Genomic DNA, 19,483 nt, shown 5'->3' on the forward strand with positions numbered 1-19,483 from the left:
TCTCCGGCCTCATCAATGTCTTCAGACACGTGCGATCCACGGGCGCCGCCATTTCCTATGATGATGACGCAAGCCACGTGCGACCAGCGGGTGCCGCCGTTTTCAACATCATCGACCACGTGTGATTCATGGGCGCAGCCATTTTGGTCAACACCGGCCGCAGAAGACCAGCAGGGGTCCTCATCGTCGGCTATCTCAGCTGCCTGCAGTTACGCTCGGGATCCAACAGTGGCGTCAATCATCCTGGACCAGGCCAAGCCTCACAGACTCGACAAGTCCATGATGGACATAGAGGTAAACGGGCGCCTGGTGCATTGCCTGTTTGACAACGGGAGCACGGAGAGCTTCATCCATCCGGATACAGTGAAACGGTGCGCTCTCCGTGTGCAAACTGTCAGGCAGACAATCTCCATGGCGTCGAGGTCCCAATCTGTCCTCGTTCTTGGGAGCTGTGTGGTAACCTTAACGGTGCGGGGCACAGTCTACGAGAACTTCAGGCTCCTCGTGTTACCGCACCTTTGCGCTCTGGTACTCCTGGGGCTAGACTTTATAGTCCACCTGAAGAATGTGACCCTGCAGTATGATGGGCCACTCCCTCCACTTTCAGTGGGAGAACAGCAGCCTCCAAATCGTCCAGCGCGCTCCACATGCGGCCTCTCAACACTCAAAATTACTCCGCCTTCCCTATTCGAAAATCTCGTGCCAGGCTGCAAGCCCATTGCGACTAAGAGCAGGCGTTACAGTGCTGAGGATCGGATCTTTATTAGATCTGAGGTTCAGCGGCTCCTCAGGGAAGGGGTCATTCAACTTAGCACTAGCCCATGGAGAGCACAAGTCATGGTGGTTAAGACTGGAGACAAGCCCCGGATGGTCATAGACTATAGTCAGACCATTAATAGGCACACGCAGCTGGACGCGTACCCTCTCCCGCACATATCTGACATGGTCAACCAGATTGCGCAGTACCGGGTGTTCTCCACCATCGACTTGAAGTCAGCCTACCACCAGCTCCCCATTCGCCCAGAGGACCGCAAATACACGGCTTTTGAGGTGGATGGCCGTCTCTACCACTTTTCAAGAGTCCCTTTCGGCGTCACTAATGGGGTCTCGGTCTTCCAGCGTGGGATGGACCGAATGGTGGACCAAAACGGGCTACGGGCTACCTTCCCGTACCTGGACAACGTCACTATCTGCGGCCATGACCAGCAGGACCACGACGCAAATCTCCAGAAGTTTTTACGTACTGCATCTCTCCTGAACCTGACCTATAACAAGGAGAAGTGCGTATTTAGCAAGCACCGCCTAGCAATCCTCGGATATGTGGTGGAAAACGGGGTCATCGGCCCCGATCCAGACCGTATGCGTCCCCTCCTTGAACTTCCCCTACCCACGAGCATCAAAGCACTGAGAAGATGTTTAGGCTTCTTCTCGTACTATGCGCAGTGGGTCCCCAATTACGCGGACAAAGCCCGTCCGCTCATAAAATCTACCTCTTTTCCCCTGACAGCAGAGGCTCGCCTAGCCTTTGCAGGGATAAAAGCCGACATCGCGAAAGCCACGATGCACGCTGTTGATGAGTCCATCACTTTTCAAGTGGAGAGTGATGCATCTGATTTCGCCCTGGCTGCCACACTTAACCAGGCGGGCAGGCCCGTCGCCTTTTTCTCTCGCACCCTCCAAGGCCCTGAAATTCGGCACTCCTCTGTGGAGAAAGAGGCTCAGGCCATTGTGGAGGCCGTACGGCATTGGCGCCATTATTTGGCTGGCAAACGGTTTACCCTGCTCACGGACCAGCGGTCCGTGGCCTTCATGTTCAACAACACGTTAAAGGGAAAAATTAAGAATGATAAAATCTTGAGGTGGAAAATCGAACTCTCCACCTACAACTATGATATCATGTACCGTTCGGGGAAGCTCAATGAGCCCTCAGATGCCCTGTCGCGTGGAACATGTGCCAGTGTGCAGGAGGACCGGTTACAGGCCCTCCACAATGATCTCTGCCATCCGGGGATCACTCGGTTTTTCCATTTTGTAAAGGCTCGGAATCTGCCCTACTCCATAGAGGATGTTAGGTCGATAACTCGAAGCTGCCAGGTTTGTGCAGAGTGCAAGCCGCACTTCTACCGGCCTGACAGGGCACACCTCATTAAGGCCACTCGCCCTTTTGAACGACTGAGTGTCGACTTCAAGGGGCCCCTTCCTTCGACAGATCGGAATGTGTATTTCCTCAATGTGGTTGACGAATACTCCCGATTCCCCTTTGCCATCCCCTGTTCTGACATGTCCTCTGCCACGGTCATCAAAGCCCTGCGGAGTCTTTTTACCCTGTTCGGCTACCCCAGTTATATCCACAGTGATAGGGGTTCGTCGTTTATGAGCGACGACTTGAGGCAATACCTGCTCTCTAAGGGAATTGCCTCAAGTAGGACTACGAGTTACAACTCTAGGGTTAACGGACAGGTCGAGAGAGAAAACGCTACAGTCTGGAAGGCTGTTTTACTGGCGCTAAGGTCTAGGGGTCTTCCAGTCACCGTTGGCAAGAGGTACTTTCTGATGCGCTCCATTCAATCCGGTCCCTCCTGTGTACGGCAACCAACGCTACCCCACATGAGCGGATGTTTACCTTCCCTAGGAAGTCTGCCTCTGGGACCTCACTGCCGTCTTGGTTGACGTACTCAGGACCTGTCCTCCTGTGGCGGCATGTTAGGGCCCGCAAGTCCGACCCTTTGGTTGAACAGGTCCATCTCCTCCACGCCAACCCTCAATATGCCTATGTGGCATATCCTGACGGGTGAGAGGACACGGTCTCTATCAGAGATCTAGCGCCTGCAGGGGACCTGGAAACCCCTGTCACTCCCGCACCCCTGGTTAGGATTCCTTTGCCCATTCTCTCCCCTCCTGACACGGCGCGGGCAGCATCGGGACCTCAACTTAATCCTCTTACTCCCGTGTACAGCTTGCCTGAGTCCAGGAGATCGTCGCCACCTCGAGGTCGACAGGCGTGTGAGGAACTGGAGGAGTCACTGGACACCACCTCGGAGAGAGGGTCGTCACCACGGTCACCAGAACCGGCACTGGAGCCAGTGCTGCGGAGGTCACAGAGACGGTGCGGACCCCCGATACGGCTGAACTTGTGAACATGTGGACAGTTCGTATTGTCTCCTTACCCCACCGGCCTTTGTTTTTAAAGGAGGGGTGAATGTGGTGAACCATAGATGGTTACCACTATGGGTACTTGTACATATGTTACTCTTGTTACTGTTGGGGTTAGGGTTTGGGTGTTCCACCTGTTATCATTGTTTATGTGGTACACTCCGTTCGGCTCCGCCTTCTTACAGGAGTATAAAGGTCACTGCTACTTCCTAGTAACCCTTAGTCTGGGATAATATTGTTAAGTAGTGTGCTCCAATCTTGTTGTGAATAAAAGCCTTTATTCCCGGGTACGTCCTAGCCTCCCGTGTGAATCAATCGCGCATCACAAAGCTCATTGTCACAGACAGGGTGTTTGTGTTGTTTTACTGTCCACGATCAGTATGTTTTGTAATGAAGTGGGTGTGTGTTTTCCTAATCTCTGTGTATCCCAATTAAATAATTCCAGCTGCAATCTATTTCTCAGTTTTAAAATAAAGAGGGCTATTTATTCTCACAAACTTAACCCATTGAAATGTGATGTCTCACACATATAGAGATTCGATACAGGCAAAGACATTGTGCTGTTATAGTTTACAATTGCCTCAGTGTCTGGTTATGATTTCTGGGATCCACGTGGAAGGCCTGTAGTTTCTTGGATAGCCTTGATGCTTTAAAGTTGAAGTGGGGTCTTGTAAAGTGATTTGATTTATTATTGTCACATATATTAGCATATAATGAAAAGTATTGTTTCTTGCACGCTATACAAACAAAACATACCATTCATAGAGAAGGAAAGGAGAGGTTGCAGAGTGTTGCAGTCATAGCTAGGGTGTTGAGAAAGATCAACTTAGTGCAAGGTAGGTCCATTCAAAAGTCTGATAGCAGAATGGAAGAAGCTGCTCTTGAGTCAGTTGGTACGTGATCTCAGACTTTTGTATCTTTTTCCTGATGGAAGAAGGTGGAAGAGAGTATATCTGGGGTGCATGGCTGCTTTTTCAAGGCAACGGGAAGTGTAGAGAGAGTCAATGGATGGGAGACTGGTTTGCATGATGGATTGGGCTTCGTTCACGAACTTTTGTAGTTTCTTGCGGTCTTGGACAGAGTAGGAGCCATGCCAAGCTGTGATACAACCAGAAAGGATGCTTTCTATGGTGCATCTGTAAAAGTTGGTGAGAGTCGTAACTGACATGCCAAATTTCCTTAGTCTTCTGAGAGAGTAAAGGTGTTGGTGGGCTTTCTTAACTATAGTATTGGCGTGGAGGGACCAGGACAGGTTGTTGGTGATCTGGACACCTAGAAACTTGAAGCTCTTGACCATTTCTAATTCATCTCCATTGTTGCAAAGTGAAGAATGGTCAGCAGACTGTGTGGTTTCCTATAATCGCGTTTCTAGGAGGTTAGATCTTGGGTGAACATAAAGTTGGAACAAGTCAGGGGAAAGTAATTTTCTGTTGGGGTATCCCCCTTACAAGGTACTGTTGATAATTATCCTGGACGATTGAATTACTTGCAGCTAGTTTGATGGCTTTGGTGGAATTGCCTGCAAAATACTTCTTTAAAAACGTGGCTCCCTTGCTATTTGACTTTTACAGGTTCACCTAAGGTGCTGGTGTATGGTAATTCTAACATTGCGTGTTGCTGTTGAACAGCTTTTAGATTCATCCCGTCTAGTTTGGATGGTGGAAGCCATCATAATATAATGGAACATTGATCGGGTCCATTCACTTCCATCTGCCACAAGTTGATGTTTCCTTGTCCTCAGAACGAAAAGGAGTCACAGGCAGGCTGGAAATTCTACGGTCCTTTTAGTTTAGCCCACCCTTAAGCAAAAACAGATGCAAACACCCTGGTTGTCAATGTTTAATTAGGTATTGACTTGAGACTTATGTTTGTTGACAGCTCAAATAACACATATACAAAATCTGCAGCATCGATTTTAAAGAGTTTTTAAAAGTATTGACTGAAAGTTTGTAATATACTGGGGAAAGACATGTGCTAATGGAAAGATGAGTAGCCAAAACAATTTAAAAGAATTTGTGAAATGACTGGACAGGAATTACCAGTTTTTTTTTTGTCTAATCACTTGAATTCTTGTAGCAGCTGAGCATTTTACTCAACACAAGAACTGCTGGCACAAAAAAAGAAGTGTTAAACTTAGGATGAAGCCAACTCAGATGTGTGGCTGGTTGAGACTTTCTTTACAGAGTTAAACATTAAAGAATGAAGATCAGGAGTGAAAATTTGAACAGGGTAGTTCAAAGGTTTGTGTTGAAAAGTCAATAACCTGATGACAGTGAAGTGCCTGGTTTTAAAGAACAAAGGGAATTACTGAATCCAGAGGGTAATAAGTGTTATGACTGAAGATTTATTCTCGATTTACAATTCATGCCTGCTGGTACATGAATGCCAGAGGGATTGTCAGAAATCAGCAATGTTGTTCTCAACAAAGTTAATAAGACCATCATTTTCTAACCCAGGGCATGGAATAGCTGTTAAAAAAAACTATGCGAAATGAGAAAAGAGATCGGCTCCTAACGTCAATATGATTAACTTTGGTACAAAACATGGGCAAAAAGAGTTGAATTCCAGAGATATGAGGAGATATGCTGCTTTGATACCAAGAGCAGAGTGTGGCAGTGAGGAGCCCTAGTAAAATAAACATCAATGGAGATCAGGAGGAAAGCTCTCCACTGATTAGAGTACATACCATTTGCGTTCTTTATTGCCTGCTACACCTGCATGTTTACCTTCATTGACTGGTGTATAAGAACACCCAGGTCTTGTTGCACATTCCCTTTGCTCAATTTGTAGCCATTCAGATAATTACTGTTGTGGGAAAATCACCACTCGGAGTCAGACTTAAAGATTCAACATGTAGTTTTATCGGACAAAGCTTTGGGAGAAGCACTGGGCTCTCCGCAGTGCTTGCAGTCACCTTCTCAACTTTACAATGGCAGTTGAGCATCTTTATACTTTTTCAAATAATAGACAAGTACGGACATTAGCCGTTAGCACATCGTTATACGTTGAGTAGACAAGTACGGACATCGGCAGTTAACATATCGTTATACATAGACAAGGATGGTCATTGGCAGTTAACACATCGTCATACATAGAGTAGATACATTTATGCATTTATGTCCCCCATCAACGACTGATCTCGTTATCAAAACTCATTGTTTTCGTTCTGCTTTATCTCAAGCAGCTAAGGTGCCTCAAGGTCTGATGTTTCCTGCAGCAATTTAAACACTAACAGGTTTTAACTTGCTGTACAATGTCTGTGCCCAAGTCAGCACATCTTAATGTCTTTTCCCAGAGTCCATTTTGTGCCAGGTAACCATTTTGTGTCTTTTAATTTTGATTTTTCTCCAACAACTCCCCCTTTTGGTCAGGATTATGATTTAATAATCCGATGGACCAATAATAGCAGCATCGCGGGTTCGGCAATTGGTATGCCTGACTCGCAACCAATATGTCATGCGTTCACAGGTAGACATCCACCTTCTCGCTCTTTGCTTCCTTGTTGTCCTCGGTATCTTTGGGAATTCCCATCAGGTGTTCTTCTTCGATGACCACACTAGCTCCTGGCACAATCCAAGTCATCATTACTTTGCAGCAGACATTAAGACATCCGACAATTATGCAACAGACAATTATTATTGCAACAAGAATGATCAGTCCATGCATTAAATAGGATCCCCCAACTAACTATTCGAGCCAGCTGCTCCCCTTCTTGGGGCCTTGTCTAAAGCCATCGAGCTGCTTTCTTATGTTATTAATGGCTTGGGTGATGTTGTAAGATTCATCTGTGACATGCGTTATACATTTGTCTTCTATTATTGTACATACTCCCCCCTGTTGGGCTAACTGATAGTCTACTGCATAGCGGGTCTGCTGTGCGTATAATCTTAATTCAATCAATTCTTGGTTGACAGCCTCCAGTGGTTTGATGTACTGTTTCCCAGGTGGTTAATCCACAGATAAATTGGTTTCTATTTTTGGCACTAATTACTCCTGCTGCCCCTCCCCCCCCCAACCCCCCGAGAGACAGGGTCCCAAGGAACCCGTAGCCAAGCGACGATCCCAGTGTGGTCGGGACTTCCCAATCGGCACAGAATTCCTTACTGATGGCCCGTATCACTATCTTTCTCCGGATATGGAACAGTGAGTGGTCCTATTGTCCCCACTGCAAAAAGGATCGGGAGGGTTGGTGTTGCCGTCGTGTAGGTGCCGTTGAAGAGGAACACAAATCCCTTCTTGGCCCAGTAGCATTTAATATCATGGTTATTGGTTTGTGTATACCGCCAATTGCTTGGTTCACTTGACTCCCTGCCTGATCCTACCACTTGGTAGGTATCAAACGGGTGTGTCCATTCGGCTGAGCTGACATGAGTCCCATTACACTGACCACAAATGAACTGCCTCCCGGCGGTTACGTTCAGACATCTTTGCTCGTCACAAGTACAAGTAAACTGACCTCTATTTACCCGACGGTGCTGACGGACACACTGCGTCTGTATGCAGGAAACATTCTTGGGGACCAAGGCATATGCACATCCCCATCCCTGCCCCGAAAAGCAAAGCGGGTAGCTTGCATCATCTGAGCATACTCTTCCTCCCACGCCCTGGAGCCCCCTGCACACAGGATCTGTGGGATTTATAAGTTCCACACATCTTCCCTGTGTACCCCTTTTATATTTGCCTATTTGTCCTTTACAGGGTGCTTCTGAGGTATCTGCCGTATATAAGTCATGGGGGGTCCACCCAGGGGTGGCCACAAATAGGGCCTCTACAGATTGGGCTAGCGGGTAACACACGATTCGATTACTGTGTAAATATACATGAGTCTTGTAGAATAAGTTATCCTCTAGCCCAATGTTACAATCGCGACAACAGAGAGTAATACAATCACATACGCGATCTCAGGCATGTTCGCAACAGGCAAGTATCAATCTTGTTACTTTATGTTAACAACTTTCCAAAAGGCTATATTGCCAACCCGAACGCGTCAGTTACTGTTGCTTATAGTCGTCACCTGTTTTGGGGAAAGCACTCTGGTCACTTTAATATCACTCATTCGTTTCTTTGTATAATTTCAGTTGGGTCCAATGTTTCCATACACCTTTCCCCCTTATGTCCAGACAGGCACAGGTATCTCCACTGATTATAACCTCACATGACCCATTCCATTTTGGTGCAAATCCTGGTTTTTCAGGTAATGTTTTTACCAAGACGCGACTTCCCGCTGTTGGGACATCAGGGAGCATTTCAAACTCTCTCTGTGTGTCTCTTTCTTCCTGATTATCCTTTACTGATTTTAGTTGGGCGCTTAGTTCCAAAACATACCATTTAATTTTATCTTTTAGTGGACCTACATCGGTCCCACCTGTTATGATGCTTTCTGGTAATTGCATCGCCCTTCCTGTCATTAGTTCATAAGGGGTTAATCCGGTTGTCCAGTTTGTGGTGGCTCTTAACCTCATTAATATAGTAGCCAATACTTCTGTCCACATTTTTCCTGACATTTGCATGGCTTTGGCCAGGGCATTCTTAAGGGTTCTGTTCATGCGTTCCACCATTCCAGAACTCTGCGGGTGGTAAGGGATGTGGAATTTTTGTTTTATTCCCATCAGTTGGCACACTGTTTTTACCACCTTTCTGGTGAAGTGCGTTCCTTGATCTGAATCAATTTGTATGGGTATTCCCCATCTAGGGATTACCTCCTCCGCCAATATTCTAGCCACCGTGGTAGCAGTACAATCTTTAGGAGGGAACGCTTCTACCCACCTGGTAAACTGGTCTATAATAACCAGGCAATAGGTTTTGCCGTGGGATTGTGGTAGTGGCCCTGTGAAATCTATTTGCAGATCTTCCCAGGGCCCCTTTAGTCAGGGCTGGTGTCCCATCTTAATTTTTATGGGTCGACCAGGGTTGTATTGCGTGCATGTCATGCATCGGTGACAATGTCGGGCTATGTCCCTTCCCATTCCTTTCCACCACCATTCTTTTCCTATACTAGTTGCCATGGCCTCTCTTCCCACATGTGAGAGTCTATGATATAGTTCCAAGTGGGTGTTTTGTATGCACTCCGGTGCCATTACCTTGTTATTTCGTCTCCAAACGTTATCAGTCCCTCTGCTCGCTCCCTGTGCTTCCCAATTCCCTTTTTCCTCTTTCGAGATATCCTCATGTAAGTCCCGAATATCTATTTCATCTCCTGTCTGGCCCGTTACTGCTATTGGCAGCTCGCCAACTGCTTCCTGCTCTAACGCTAATTGCGCTGCTCTATCTGCAGCTGGGTTCCCTTTGTAATTTAACCAATCTGGGCTATCCCATTCTGGTTCTTTCTGATGTGCTTTAATTTTTATTACTGCCACTTCTCGGGGTTTCTCGCTGGCTTTTAGTAATGCCTCGATCCTTTGTTGGTGTTTAATAGGAGTTCCTCCCGTGATTACAAACCCCCTTCTACCCCATGCCATCATATAATTGTGTATTACCCCGAATGCGTACCTACTATCGGTATATATGTTTACCGTTTTTCCTTCAGACATTTCTAGTGCCTTTGTGAGTGCCACTAGTTCTGCTACTTGCGCGGATAGACCTCCGTCAATTCTTTCTGAACTTACTGTTTCTAATTTGTCATTTACTACTGCCCACCGTGTCCGGGGTGATCCTTCCACATATTTTCGTGAGCCATCTACAAAAAGGGTCTCTTCAGCTGCTAAAGGTACATCCTTTACCCTACCTTCCTCTACATCCATATCTTCATCTCCACAGTTATGTGATTCTCCTGTACCCAAGATTCCTTCTGCTGGGTTATCTCCTGTGTCCCTTACTATTCTAACTGATTTGCTGGGAGGTAGGAGGACGGCTTCCCATTTAGCCCTTCTCATGTTCAAGACGGACCTTAACTTTCCTGTATTTAGCATTTCCACCAAGGTGTGTTTGGTGTGGAGGATTATATTTCCTGTCATTACTATTGGTTCGCTAACCTTTACGGCCCAGGCGGAGCAATCTAAGGCGGCTATGCACCTTGGCAGTCCAGTAACTACCGGCCCTTCTGCTGTTGAATAGTAACCTATGGGTCTCCATTTATCGCCATAATCTTGCGTTACTACTGCAGAGTAGAACCCCCCCTTCATTATTACAGTGTATGTGGAAATCTTTATTGGAATCTGGTAGTCCCAGTCCGGGGGCTGATATCAGTTCTGTCTTTAATTTGTCATAAGCCTCTTCTTGCTCAGGTCCCCATTCTATGGTGTTTAAAACTGGCTTTCCCCCTTTAACTAATCTCTGTATAGGCTCTGCCAATTTTGCAAATTCCGGGATGAAGTTTCGGCTATAGTTACACAGTCCCAGCACCTTCCTGACTCCTCTTACGGTGACTGGCCGTGGCATTTGTTGTACCGCCTTCTTTCGGTCTGTTGGCATTTCTTTAAGCCCTTGTAATATTAAGTGTCCTAGGACAGGACTTGTGCTTTCCCGATTTGTGCCTTTTTGGGGCTCACCTTTAACCCTGCGATTTTTAGTTCATTTAACACTAGGTATAGCACTCCCTGATGTCCTGACTTAGATTCTGGAGCTATTAATATATCATCCACATATTGTAGAATCGTGCTACCCTCTGGTAGTTCTACCCTGTTCAGGATGTCACTCATTACTCGATGGAAGATAGCAGGGCTAATGTGGAATCCCTGCAGTAGGCGAGTCCAAGTGTACTGTTTGTCTCCCACCGTAAAGGCGAATTTGTCTTGGGATTCGGGCTCCAAGGGTAGGGACCAGAATCCATTGGCTATATCCAATACAGTAAAGATTTTATGCTCCGGTGACAATCCATTCAGGATTGTCGAGGGGCTTGCTACAATGGGGTGCAATTTGGACGTGACTTTATTGAGGCCGGTGGAGTCTATCATGAGCCTGCAGCTTCCGTCGGTTTGCTCACCGGCCAGGTTGGGGAGTTAGTGGTACTCATAGTTTCCCTCAGAATTCCTTTCTCCACTGACCCTTTAACTATTTCTACTACAGCTGCCTTTGCTTCCAGCTTTATCGGGTATTGTCGGTGGGGCTTGTGCTCCGGTCCGGGCACCTTTATTGAGTCAGTTTTAGTAAAGCCACTGTCTAATTTCATTTCGGCTCATACTCCGGGGACGGAGGCACAGATGGCTCTGAATCCCTCTGTTTCTAGTCGCCAATCTCTGGTGGTGGCTGTGGCCACCTTGATAGTCTCGAGGTGACTTGTGAGTTTTCCTACTCCGGTTTTCCGACCGTCCCGTTTTGGCCAGATTAATTCTCCCTTCAGTCAATCAAAATCTCAGACTCCTTCATTAAATCATTTCCCATTATTGTACCCTCGTTATTTTTACATACATAGAATCTCATAGGTATATACAAATTATTTATTTCTACTAACGTGGTCTCGCTCAGGTAGGCGGCTGTTTTGTTCACTCCTATCCCTGTTAGATAAATCATCCTACTTGTAGTGGGTAAGGGAAGCTCGGTGACAGATATGGATGCTCCTGTGTCCACCAGCATCTCACATTGCCTGCCCCGTACTAGTGCAGACACATAAATCCTTCCCTCCTTCTTATCCTTATGAATGGGGGCTGCAGGCCGTCAGTCTTGCTGACCTCGGAGGTTCCTTAGTTCCTCTGATTGTGCTGTGGACATGGATCGGGGCGGGGGTCTCCCATGTTTGCCCCAACATATTGCTCCCGTGTGTCCATTTTTATTGCAGTGATTACAATGTTTTCCACTGTTTCCAATTTTATTCCCTTTCCTTGGGACCCAACACTTCTTTGCAAAATGTCCTTGTCGGCCACAATTGTGACAGGTCAGTTTGGACTTAGTTCCACTCCCGCTACCGTAGGCGGCTACTCTCTCTGGTTTTATCCTCGTCTGAGATTTCTCCTCCCCATCTCCAAGCACACCACGAGTCCATTCCACTAGTTCATCATAATCCTGGGACATGATCAATCCCATCTTTAGGATGGTTTGGTGAGCGCTGGAGAGCCCATCCTTGAAAGCCTGGATAAAGGCTCGATCCCCACCGTCTGCGTTTCCTTGCCCTGAGCATTCCTTGTATACTTGGAACAACCGTTCCCCGTACTCAGAAGCTCCTTCCCCCTTTTGTTGCTTGGTCGTTGTGATTTTACTCCAATTAGTAGCAGCATTTCCTAAAACTCTCTGGACTTCTGTTTTAAACAGGGAGAAGGGTGCCTGTTGGGCATCTATTTCTGCTATTAGGGCTACTGTGTGTGTCCACTGCCCTCCACTGTAGTCTTGTGCTGGGGGACTGGCGGGCCCTCCGGCTACCTGCCTCCATTTATCCGCTGGACATGCGGCTCTGACCAATTGGTGTATATCCCTGAGGTGCAGTTGGTGTCCTACCCAAATCGAATCTAATTCTTCCCAAAATTTAGTGTTTGCGCTTCTAGGTTGTAGTTTACCCAGGGAGGCTATTATTTGTTGTCTTTCGCCCGGGGTAAATGGTTTGTAATTTGCTTTTGGCTGCACATCTGTTCCCCCTTGGGTTACTGGCGCCAAGTTGTGTTCTAGCGCTTCCCCTTCCTCTGGAGGGGCGGTTGGTCCCTGTTGTATGGACTCATAAGGGGGCAGAGGAACAGTTTCCCCTCCCCATTGATTCTCCTCTAATACTCGATTCTTTTTCTCCAATTCCCTTACTCTGGATTCTAAATTTCTAATCTTATCCTTATCCTCGTTCCACTTTTTAGTGGAGGCGACTACTTGTTCAATTAGTCCAGCTAACTGATGTACTGATAATACTCCTGCCTTTTTTGTTATGTCTCTCTTTTCTCCATCTACCCACTTTCTCTGTTGTTCTAAGGCCTGAGAAACATCCCAGCCATCCCTTTGCATCTTCTTAATTAGCACGTGTCTGCCTGTCATATATTTATCAATGAGAGAACCCGCAGGTCCCCACTTAGTTTCTCTATCTGCCATCTCGCAGACTTCACTACCCCCGGCCACGATTACTTCCTAGCAACGTGTTTTCTCCACCGTTGGGGTTTCTATTTATACTCACGGCCACGATTACCTCCTCGGCAACGTGTTTTCTCCACCGGAGTCTGGTTCTAGGTCAGAGTGATCAGCTCCTTTTCTGCACCACTTTACAATGTGATAGACAAGTACACAAACTACACAACTTTCATGCAAACAGGTGGCAAACTCTGCGTTTGTTCGCCACTACAGAGTTTGATGTTAAATTACCGTTGCCACTTGTGCTTCACGATCCTAAGTGCCCTTGTGCCTCAACGCCCACTTCACAGTCCTGACCTTTGCGTGGGGGATTTCCCCTCTTAACAACCGGTCTCAGGCTGCGCGTTTGAGACAGGCACTTCCTTGTCCTTTAGTCGATCAGCACAAGTAACAGTCAATACTTATTTCTATACAGTTAACAATCAATACTTATTTCTATACCATAAATTCCTCTACTTTTTACCCATTTTAAACTGCATTGTTGACTCAGTCCGACTCCCACAGATTCAATGATCCCTACGCCAGTTCGCCGATCGAGGCCAACCGATCCAACTCACCAGCAGTGAGATCCTGCCCAACTACACCAATTGTTGTGGGAAAATCACCACTCGGAGTCAGACATAAAGATTCAACATGTAGTTTTATCAGACAAAGCTTTGGGAGAAGCGCTGGGCTCTCCGCAGTGTGTGCAGTCACCTTCTCAACTTTACAATGGCAGTTGAGCATCTTTATACTTTTTTAAATAATGGACAAGTACGGACATTAGCCGTTAGCACATCGTTATACGTTGAGTAGACAAGTACGGACATCGGCACTTAACACATCGTTATACATATACAAGGACGGACATCAGCAGCTAACACATCATTATACATAGACAAGGACAGACATCGGCAGTTAACATATCATCGTACATAGAGTAGATACATTTATGTCCCCCATCAACGACTGATCTCGTTATCAAAACTCATTGTTTTGGTTCTGTTTTATCTCAAGCAGCTAAGGTGCCTCAAGGTCTGATCTGTTTCCTGCAGCAATTTAAACACTATTAGGTTTTAACTTGCTGTGCAATGTCTGTGTCCAAGTCAGCACATCTTAATGTCTTTTCCCAGAGTCCATTTTGTGCCAGGTAACCATTTTGTGTCCTTTAATTTTGATTTTACTCCAACAATTACCTTCCTGTTTTTGTTACCAAAGTGGATAACCTCACATTTATCCACATTATACTGCATATGCCATGCATTTGCTCACTCATTAAGCTTGTCCAAATCACACTGAAGCACATGGAGCAGATCTTATGGGACATTTTTTCAAAGGGAGTCAACCGGTGGAATTCTCTACCACAGAAGGCTGTGAAGGCCAAGTCATAGTGTATTCAAGAAAGAGAAGGATTTTTTTAGACTTTAATGGCACCGAGGGGTATGGGGAGAATGCACGAATATGGCATTGAGATTGAAGACCATACTGAATGGTGGAGCAGGCTCAAGAGGCTGGATGGCCTACTCCTAGTTTCTATGACTTACCATTATTGAATTCTCTGACCATCAACATCATTTGGGTGGTGTGGGTTCACCAAGAATTAAAAACTTAACTGAAACAGCCACACGAATGTGGCTACAAGAGGTCAGCGGCTGAGCATTCTGCATTGCACGACTCAACTCCTACCCCTAACACTCTGAAGTTACTCATCATTCTTCCACCATCTAAAAGGCACGTCAGGATTGTGATGGAAAACTCTCCATTTTCTTGGATGAGTGCAGCTCCAAAAACACTCAACAAGCTCAACATCATCCAGGCCAAAGCAGTTCACTTGACTGTTATCCCATCCACCGGCTTAAACATTTTCTTTCACCCTGACGCACCATAGCTGCATTGAGCATCACCTACCAAATGCACTGCAGCAACTCACCTAGACTTCTTCCAATGCACCTTCCACGCTCATGAACTCTTATCAACTTGTAAGACAATTGCAGCAGATGCATGGGAATTATAAATCGCATATCATCCTGACTTTGACACATTGTGTTGCCTTCATTGTTACAATTGTGGGAGCACTTTTGCCACACAATCTTGCTGCAGTAGTTCACTATCTTCAGAGGGAACAGACAATGAACAATGCCTTTTCAACGGCACTCACATTCCACGAATTAATCAATGAAAACATCATCACAAACTCCATCATTTCTACATTGGAATTACCATTTGACCCAATTCAAATATCCTTAATGAAAATGTGTTCAAATGGTGGAGATTCCCATAATTGACAGCCTCAGTATTACAATGTTAATTATTGAATATCAACATGAAAATCAAGGCAATCCTCTATGGAAAAGTGAAATCTGAGTATTTCAATCATGAAAATAGATCGCATTTTCAGTTAAAATAACTGTCCTTTTTATTCAACATTAAAAATTACACAATTTACAAAAATGATACAAGAATTTACAAAAAAAATTATTTAGACTATTGAGGTATTGGCATAGGAATATCTAACAGAATATAAATTGAAGGAAAACCCTGGATACAGTAAGTATGGTCAACACAACTCAAGTATCAGTTATTATAGCATCTAGGCTACTTGATTGATTGTTCAAATTCCACAGGTTTAATGCCAGTGGGGCCAAAACCACTTGGTACTAACTTTGGAATGGGAATCAGTATAAAATGTTTGAAGTGACTCCCAAGAATAGCACACCCAAAATCTTTGTGAGACTTTTGTCCCAACCAGTACCAGGTCAGATCTTGTCTTGATACCAGATTCTGACTGCATTCATAATGTAACTGCAACACCAGTATGACTTCACACCAATGCTACAAATGTAATACAATTGCACCTTGATTGAATCGGTTACAACTATAAATTAATTTTCTTTAAATTGACTCATTTCTTAATCCATATCTTGCCATGATATTTACCAAGGTAACACTGAATAGTGGCAGTGATATCCCTGATTGTGTGTGTGTGTGTTGGGGGAGGGGGATAGTAGAAGAGGAAAAAGTGTTATTAATAAATAGAAACCCCATTCAACCCATCTACCTTACTAACATACTGATCTTTGAAACTATCACTGCACATTTTAAAACCATCCATTTCAGTACTTACAACATATCCCAGTCTATAAACACAAAAAATCCATTGAAACTGCCCGAGTTGAGCGCCCTTAAAGGAATGTTAAAGTAGCTTGCAAATTCTCAAACCATTCGAGATTGTTCAGTGATGTCAGCTTGTATTCAAATTTTATCTGTACATTCTAGATCCAGGTCTTCCTTAGGCATGACAAAATGTTGGCACCAGTTTTCATTTCAGTGGGACCAGGCAACAATAGTTAAATATGGACCCTTCTGCTGTTCATTTTCTACAAGTTTGAAGATAATATTGGGCAAAAATAGAAGTCTCAAAATTGAGGTTTTAGTGTCTTTTTTACTGTGAAGAAAGGCAACGATGGAAAGCTTATTTTTAATTGTTTGTTAAAAATGTAATCCCCCCCAAACCCAAAAAACTCACTTTTTGGCAAGTGCAAGTAATGCGGTGCATTGAAAAATCTACTTCTGCATGCCCACCTTCACTATTGCTTAAGTGATGGCCAACTGGCTCCAATTCTTGGTTTTGCACTCAAATCGATAGACTTAAGAATCATATGAAAAGTATTCATAAATATTTGCTGAAAAGATGTAGTGAAAAATATACAACCTCTTACATAATCTCATTTCTATGGTTTCAAGGTCAATTTGTAATTTTGATTATTCAAATACAGACTTACAAAATTACAAATTAAGCAACTAATATTTTGTGTTAAGCTCAGAAGAAAGCAAATGCTTTCACCAGGCCAGGGCAAGGTATTTTGGTTTGTACACTAGATTTTTTTTTGGACCACAACAGAGCCTCACTTTATTTTGCTTCCAACTCCCACCACAGAAGTCTATAACCTACCATGAAAATCTTGCACACAAACCATCAGGAAAACAAATACACTTATTTGAGTGTACAAACAAGACTGCAAAAATGCAGGTGTATATTTTCTATTATAATGCAAATTTTGTAACAGGTAGCAGGGGGTTCTTTATAAATCCAATTTTTTATTGTACTTGGATTACACAAAACGGTTGTAGTTACTACCACATACTAATAATATACATGTGCCCCAACTTTTTAAATTTGGTTGCAGTACAATGATTGTACTGGAACTCTTGATCATTTTCCTCTAAACCCCTTCCAAATGATCGGCATCTATCATTCCCATTTCAGGCAATGGTGTAGGCAAAATTCCCTGTGTTCGAGCTCGAGAGCATCTCTCCCCACCTAAAGTTAAACAAAGCCGACATTTCCACAAATCAGTCATGTTGACTCCGGTTCAAAACAGCCATTTACAGGTCTTCAGTGGTTGCTCCTCAAAGGATCACTTGGTAACACTGGGGAAAACGCATTACCACCTCTACTGTTCCACGTCAAACATCAGGAGTTCCGTTGGGAGCACAGTTTCTACAAGCTGGACTACACATTACCACCTCTACTGGTCCACGTCCAACATCAGGAGTTGCGTTGGGAGCAGTTTCCACAAGTTGGACTCCTTTCATCCAAGATTCTTCTAGTCAAAATATTTATTCCATCAGTATATTAAATCTCAAGACTTAGAAGCCAGGAGACATTGTTCTATCCCACATTACATGCTGCAAAGATTGTATTATGATAGCCAAAGATCAGCAGATATATTCTAACAGTTACCCTTTGCATGTTGGTTTGCCAGCCACAACTGCTAGTTTCCTTGTACACTGGAGGATAAAGGATGAGTGATGGGTTCACCTTTCTCTAGTGATTCAAAACAGGTAATCTAATTAACAATTGATCTCTTAAAGTTAGACTGGGCAACATGGTCAAGTCTCTTGAGTGCTTTATCTTGTCTCATGCTTGGAGCCAACACAATCAGCTTTAAAAAATGTCTTTTGAAGCCACAGGTTTTCATAAATAAAGACACCAGAAAGATGGGATACCACAAGATATTCTCAACTCATGCGATCACATACATTATAAATGTAATGATCGCCAAGTTGCAAATTCTAGCAACTAGAGAATTTATTAACAAACATTCCAAAAAGCAGCAAGAAGGGGAAAGACAAAGAAACAAGTGTTGCAATCACTTTGAGGTCCCCAGTTGCTTAAATATTTGTGGCAACCTCTTGAGCAGTCCCATTTATTTGTGATGCATCAGTTTTAATTGCATTCAACTCTAGTGAACACATCCTGGAATCACTAGTTATACCATTAGCATTCCCATTCCCAATTTGGGATGCACGTACACAATACCAATCGTAGAAAAAGGAGGTAGTGAGATGGAACAAGGAAAAGAGAAAGGTAACAAAACACAAGTTCAACAAGTAAACAAGAAGCACAGTAGAGTGGAGGATGCGGTCCAAAGAAAATAAGTTAAAACATTTCCCTGAAGCTTACAGTCGTTGAAATTCATAAACGTGATAGGACAATATAAAAGGTTTATGAAAAAAATCCATCATCGGTATCCTTGAATTATTAGGCTAATGTAACAAAAAAAAGTCCCATCACTTGTAATCAGGGCACTCTCACAGGTCTTAATCGGATCACAGGCGACAAGTTCACTTTCAGAATTTTTTGAGCCCTTTGCCGGGCTTTGGAAACACTTTCATCCGAAGAGGAGTCTTCAACTTTGATGGAGGGGAAGGTGGCTAGGCGGAAAGCCACGCTCTTCCTGGACAAGGTGCCCCGCAGGACCCTGTCCACAAGCTGGGAAGGTGAAGTCTTTGTCAGACAACCCTGGCGTCTCCTGGGCTCCCCCGCATTCCTTTGTCTCTGCCGCCGACTCCCGGGCGCCCTCTCGGCGGCGGCTTTGAGCGGAGGAGCGGCGGGCTTCGCCTCGGGCACGGTGGAGCGGCACGATGAGTAGCCGTACACGTCCTTGCTGCGGAGGACGAGCGGCGAGAAGCCCTCCTCCCGCATGCTGCACAGGAAGTCCCACAGCTCCAGCTCCGAGTTGTGGAAGTCGCTGCACTTGGGCATGAAGATCTTGAGCGCATCCTCCAGCGCCTTTGTTCCCGCGAACACCATCTGCGACCTGGAGTAGACCACCCGCTCCTCGGCAGCGAACACCGCCATGGCCACAGGCTGCAGCCAATTCCTCTCCCGACTCAGGCTGGAGTGGGGGGGACAAGGGACCTCGCCACCAGAGAGAGAGAGAAGGGGGGGGGGGGGGGTCAGCTTTCTCCCACCCCGCCTACACACACATACCTCCCTTCAGCATGGCAAGAAATCTTCAACAACACAAAACAAGCCACTCACATTTCCTCAAGCTAACCCTGGGAAATGAGGACCAGCCCCATCCGCCGC

General features: G+C 45.2%; 1 protein-coding gene across 1 annotated transcript; it reads right to left on the reverse strand.

Moving 5' to 3' along the window:
• Nucleotides 1–18,275: 18,275 nt before the first annotated feature.
• On the reverse strand, nt 18,276–19,252 carry ccdc71 (coiled-coil domain containing 71). The gene has a single exon (XM_078207377.1). The coding sequence runs from the start codon at nt 19,250–19,252 to the stop codon at nt 18,692–18,694; it is 561 nt and encodes a 186-aa protein (XP_078063503.1). The 3' UTR covers nt 18,276–18,691.
• Between the last annotated feature and the right edge of the window lie 231 nt (nt 19,253–19,483).

Source organism: Mustelus asterias, unplaced genomic scaffold, assembly GCF_964213995.1.
Source record: "Mustelus asterias unplaced genomic scaffold, sMusAst1.hap1.1 HAP1_SCAFFOLD_2261, whole genome shotgun sequence".
Classification (NCBI taxonomy): domain Eukaryota; kingdom Metazoa; phylum Chordata; class Chondrichthyes; order Carcharhiniformes; family Triakidae; genus Mustelus; species Mustelus asterias.